The 3,012-nt window shown below is 41.9% G+C and overlaps 1 protein-coding gene across 2 annotated transcripts in view; it reads left to right on the top strand.

The window, feature by feature from the left end:
- The first annotated feature begins 504 nt into the window (after positions 1-504).
- Positions 505-3,012, top strand: part of LOC147457037 (mediator of RNA polymerase II transcription subunit 15a-like) — a 102,672-nt gene continuing 100,164 nt past the window's right edge. Inside the window, exon 1 of one of the 2 annotated variants that reach the window (XM_086512074.1) lies at positions 505-662. In XM_086512074.1, coding sequence (XP_086368200.1) covers positions 601-662 — 62 coding nt within the window. In that variant the 5' untranslated portion in view covers positions 505-600. Of the gene's footprint in view, positions 663-1,228; positions 1,515-3,012 lie in introns of those variants that run through there. The other variant, XM_086512075.1, reaches the window with a different exon arrangement.

Genomic DNA, 3,012 nt, shown 5'->3' with positions numbered 1-3,012 from the left:
TTATATCATGTGATACTTTTCAAATAAATAAAGAGTTTATTTTTGTCCTTTACTCCCTCTTCCGCCCCTCCACTGTGTTCACATCACGCGGCAGAAGAAAACTCCCATTCCCTCTTCCGCCCTCTCCTGTGTGAACAACCATACGGCAATTCCTTCCCTCTTCTCTTCCGACCCCCCCCCCCCTTCGCCCATCCCCTCTTCCACCCTCCACATCAGCCCCAAAATATCATATTTTATATCATGTGATACTTTTCAAATAAATAAAGAGTTTATTTTTGTCCTTTACTCCCTCTTCCGCCCCTCCACTGTGTTCACATCACGCGGCAGAAGAAAACTCCCATTCCCTCTTCCGCCCACTCCTGTGTGAACAACCAGACGGTGGAAGAGTGCAAAACACCTCTCCTCCACCCGGAAGTTGGCGGTTTACTTCCTTTCTTGCACCTCCGCACTGTGAACCCACCCTATATAGTATGATGGTCTAGTCAAGAGGAAAGTGGGCTACAGACGTTTGTGGGCCGTGCTTATTTTTTTTATTCGTCCGATTGGCAGGGACAGAGGGGAACGAGAGACAGAGCCGCTAATTAACAGAGCGAGCGCGCCATGGAAACAAACTGGAGAGCGAGTTTGGCACAGGACTCTCGCAACAAGATTGTGAGCAGAATGTATCTCTCTCTTTCTCTCTCTCTCTCTCTCTCTCTCTCTCTCTCACACACACACACACACACACACACACACACACACACACTGATGGGCGGCTGGATGTTTCTGTGATTTGATGCAAGTGGGTTTCGAATGAGAGGAATTTCAGCAAAATCTTGTTGCGCTTATGATTCTGTGCTTCTCGTATGCTCGTTTATTTCAACAGACTCTTGAGGTGTAAGTAGGACTCCTAAATTAGTGATTCTTTATTCTGTCAGCATGGTTTGTCCCCAGGGAGGCATGAAAACCCGACCTCCTGATTGCCATACATTTATTGATTGGATCCATTGTATCGTGCATCTAGCATGTCCTTGAAAACCGTGCCATCCACCTTCTAAGCCTCATGAACCTGCTTCTTGCATTTCCATGGGTCGGCCATCTTTAGTTGTACCATCATTGCCAACCCCCTCGTTGAGCAGTCATGCTCAACCATAGCGTTATTTATGTAGAATAGTACTGCATAGAGAGAATGATATAGAAAAGCACTATGGGGTCCAAATTGAAGCTTCCATTATAGTTCAGAAACCGAGAAAAATCCATTTTTTGTTCAAAGCCCTAGAGAATTCCAATTTTTTTGTTTAGAGTATTGAAATGCCATTGGGTTGGGTGAATCCATTTTTGTTTCAAAGCCCTAGAGAATTCCAATCTTCTTGTTTAGAGTATTGAAAGCCTTTGGGTCATTCCGAAGCTACATATGATGGGCAGTGTGAATTGATTAACTCTGGGAGCCAATATTTACAATGAAATTGTGTTATACTGTCTACCACTCAAAAGATGTCATCAATATGATCCCACGACTCTACTCCTGGTGAAAGGTAATCTTTCCTCTTCCTTTCTTCATAAGTAAAGACATACATGCACGTGTGAGTGTGTGTGGCTCGCGTGTGTTATAATGGATACGTCTACATATTTATGTAAAGCGAGACTCGAGAGGCTGAGATGCGAACTACCATGTTGATAATGTCTATATATCACACGCACACACATACAGACGTAGGTAACATGCCAACAAAAATTGTTTTGCTGTTTCCTCGACTTGGAATGAAATGCTTCTAGTGAACGTGACTATTCTATGGGTGCCTGTATATGTAACCCCAAAGAATTTCAATCATCTTGTTTAGACTTTTGAAATACCTTTGAGTTGTTTTAAACTTCAATCAAGCGAAGAGCTCCATGCCATTGATTGGTAGTGTGAATGGATCAACTTTGAGATCAAGTATTTAAAATGTGACACTGCTATGTACTCTACCGCTCTATAATTTTCATGAATATGCTACGCTGATTATCGTGATTTGACATGTTTCATCCATGTATTGATGCATGGTAAGCAACTGGGTCCCTCCTGCCTCTCTTACAGTTTGTGCCGGAAATCGTCGGGGTACAGCGTAAGGAAAGGTTAAGAATGGATGCGAATGAGTTTGGAGGCACGTCTTAGGGGTTTCACAGTCCTTTGGCTTTTGTGAGCTGCCACAGGAGATTTTTACAGTTGATGCTTTATATCAGTCAGATTCCAGCACTGGAATTTGTGGTTTTGCTACATCGTCTGAGGTGGACAAAGTTTTGGGCAGATTTGTGTAGACTTGATCACAATCTAGATAGCTACTCTCTGGACTATACTTCACCACCTAATTATAGTATCTTTATCCCTAGATGTATCTTGTGGTTTGATTTGGGATTTTTCCCCATGATCTCCTTGTATAACTTTAAGGGTTTTTTCCCATTTTCTCGTATATGGACCTATGGTTGCTTTTATGTGATGCAAAGGGTCAAAGCCCCACTTTATTGCCAAAAATAAAATAAAATAAATATTATTTATCTGTGTGTGTGTGTGTGTGTGTGTGTGCGCGCGGACGGTGGGCATATGTTATAAGCAAAGATTATTTTCGTTTCCTTGACTTAGAATGAAACATTTCACGTGACTAGCTATGGCGCCCTTGAGTAGTCTTTATTTACATGTGTGTATATATGTAGAGGGTTGTGTGTGCCAAATAAGATCCCCTCCATAAGGAGTGTTTAAAGCATAATGAGTTAGCCATCTGACAGATATCATCTCTCTTTCTTTGTGTACAATTATATGTGTGTGTGTGTGTGTGTGTGTAGATACATACGCATATAAGTAACTAATCAACAAATTTGTATAATTATGGTGGTATGTGAATTCATCAGAGGCTTGCTGTTTGGTCAATCTCCTCAAACAAGGGCTCTCCTTTTCTTTTAAAATACCTGTGTGCATGTTAGGGCTGCTGTCAAGGTGCCCTTAAATATGGACTTTGGTGACAATATGGCCTTAAGAGCTGAGTCTTTGCTTAGCCT

This window comes from Adiantum capillus-veneris, chromosome 5 (assembly GCF_014529385.1).
Source record: "Adiantum capillus-veneris isolate H3 chromosome 5, ASM1452938v2, whole genome shotgun sequence".
NCBI lineage: Eukaryota > Viridiplantae > Streptophyta > Polypodiopsida > Polypodiales > Pteridaceae > Adiantum > Adiantum capillus-veneris.
The sequence above is the reverse complement of the archived record's forward strand: the minus strand, read 5'-3'. Positions and strand labels throughout refer to the sequence as shown.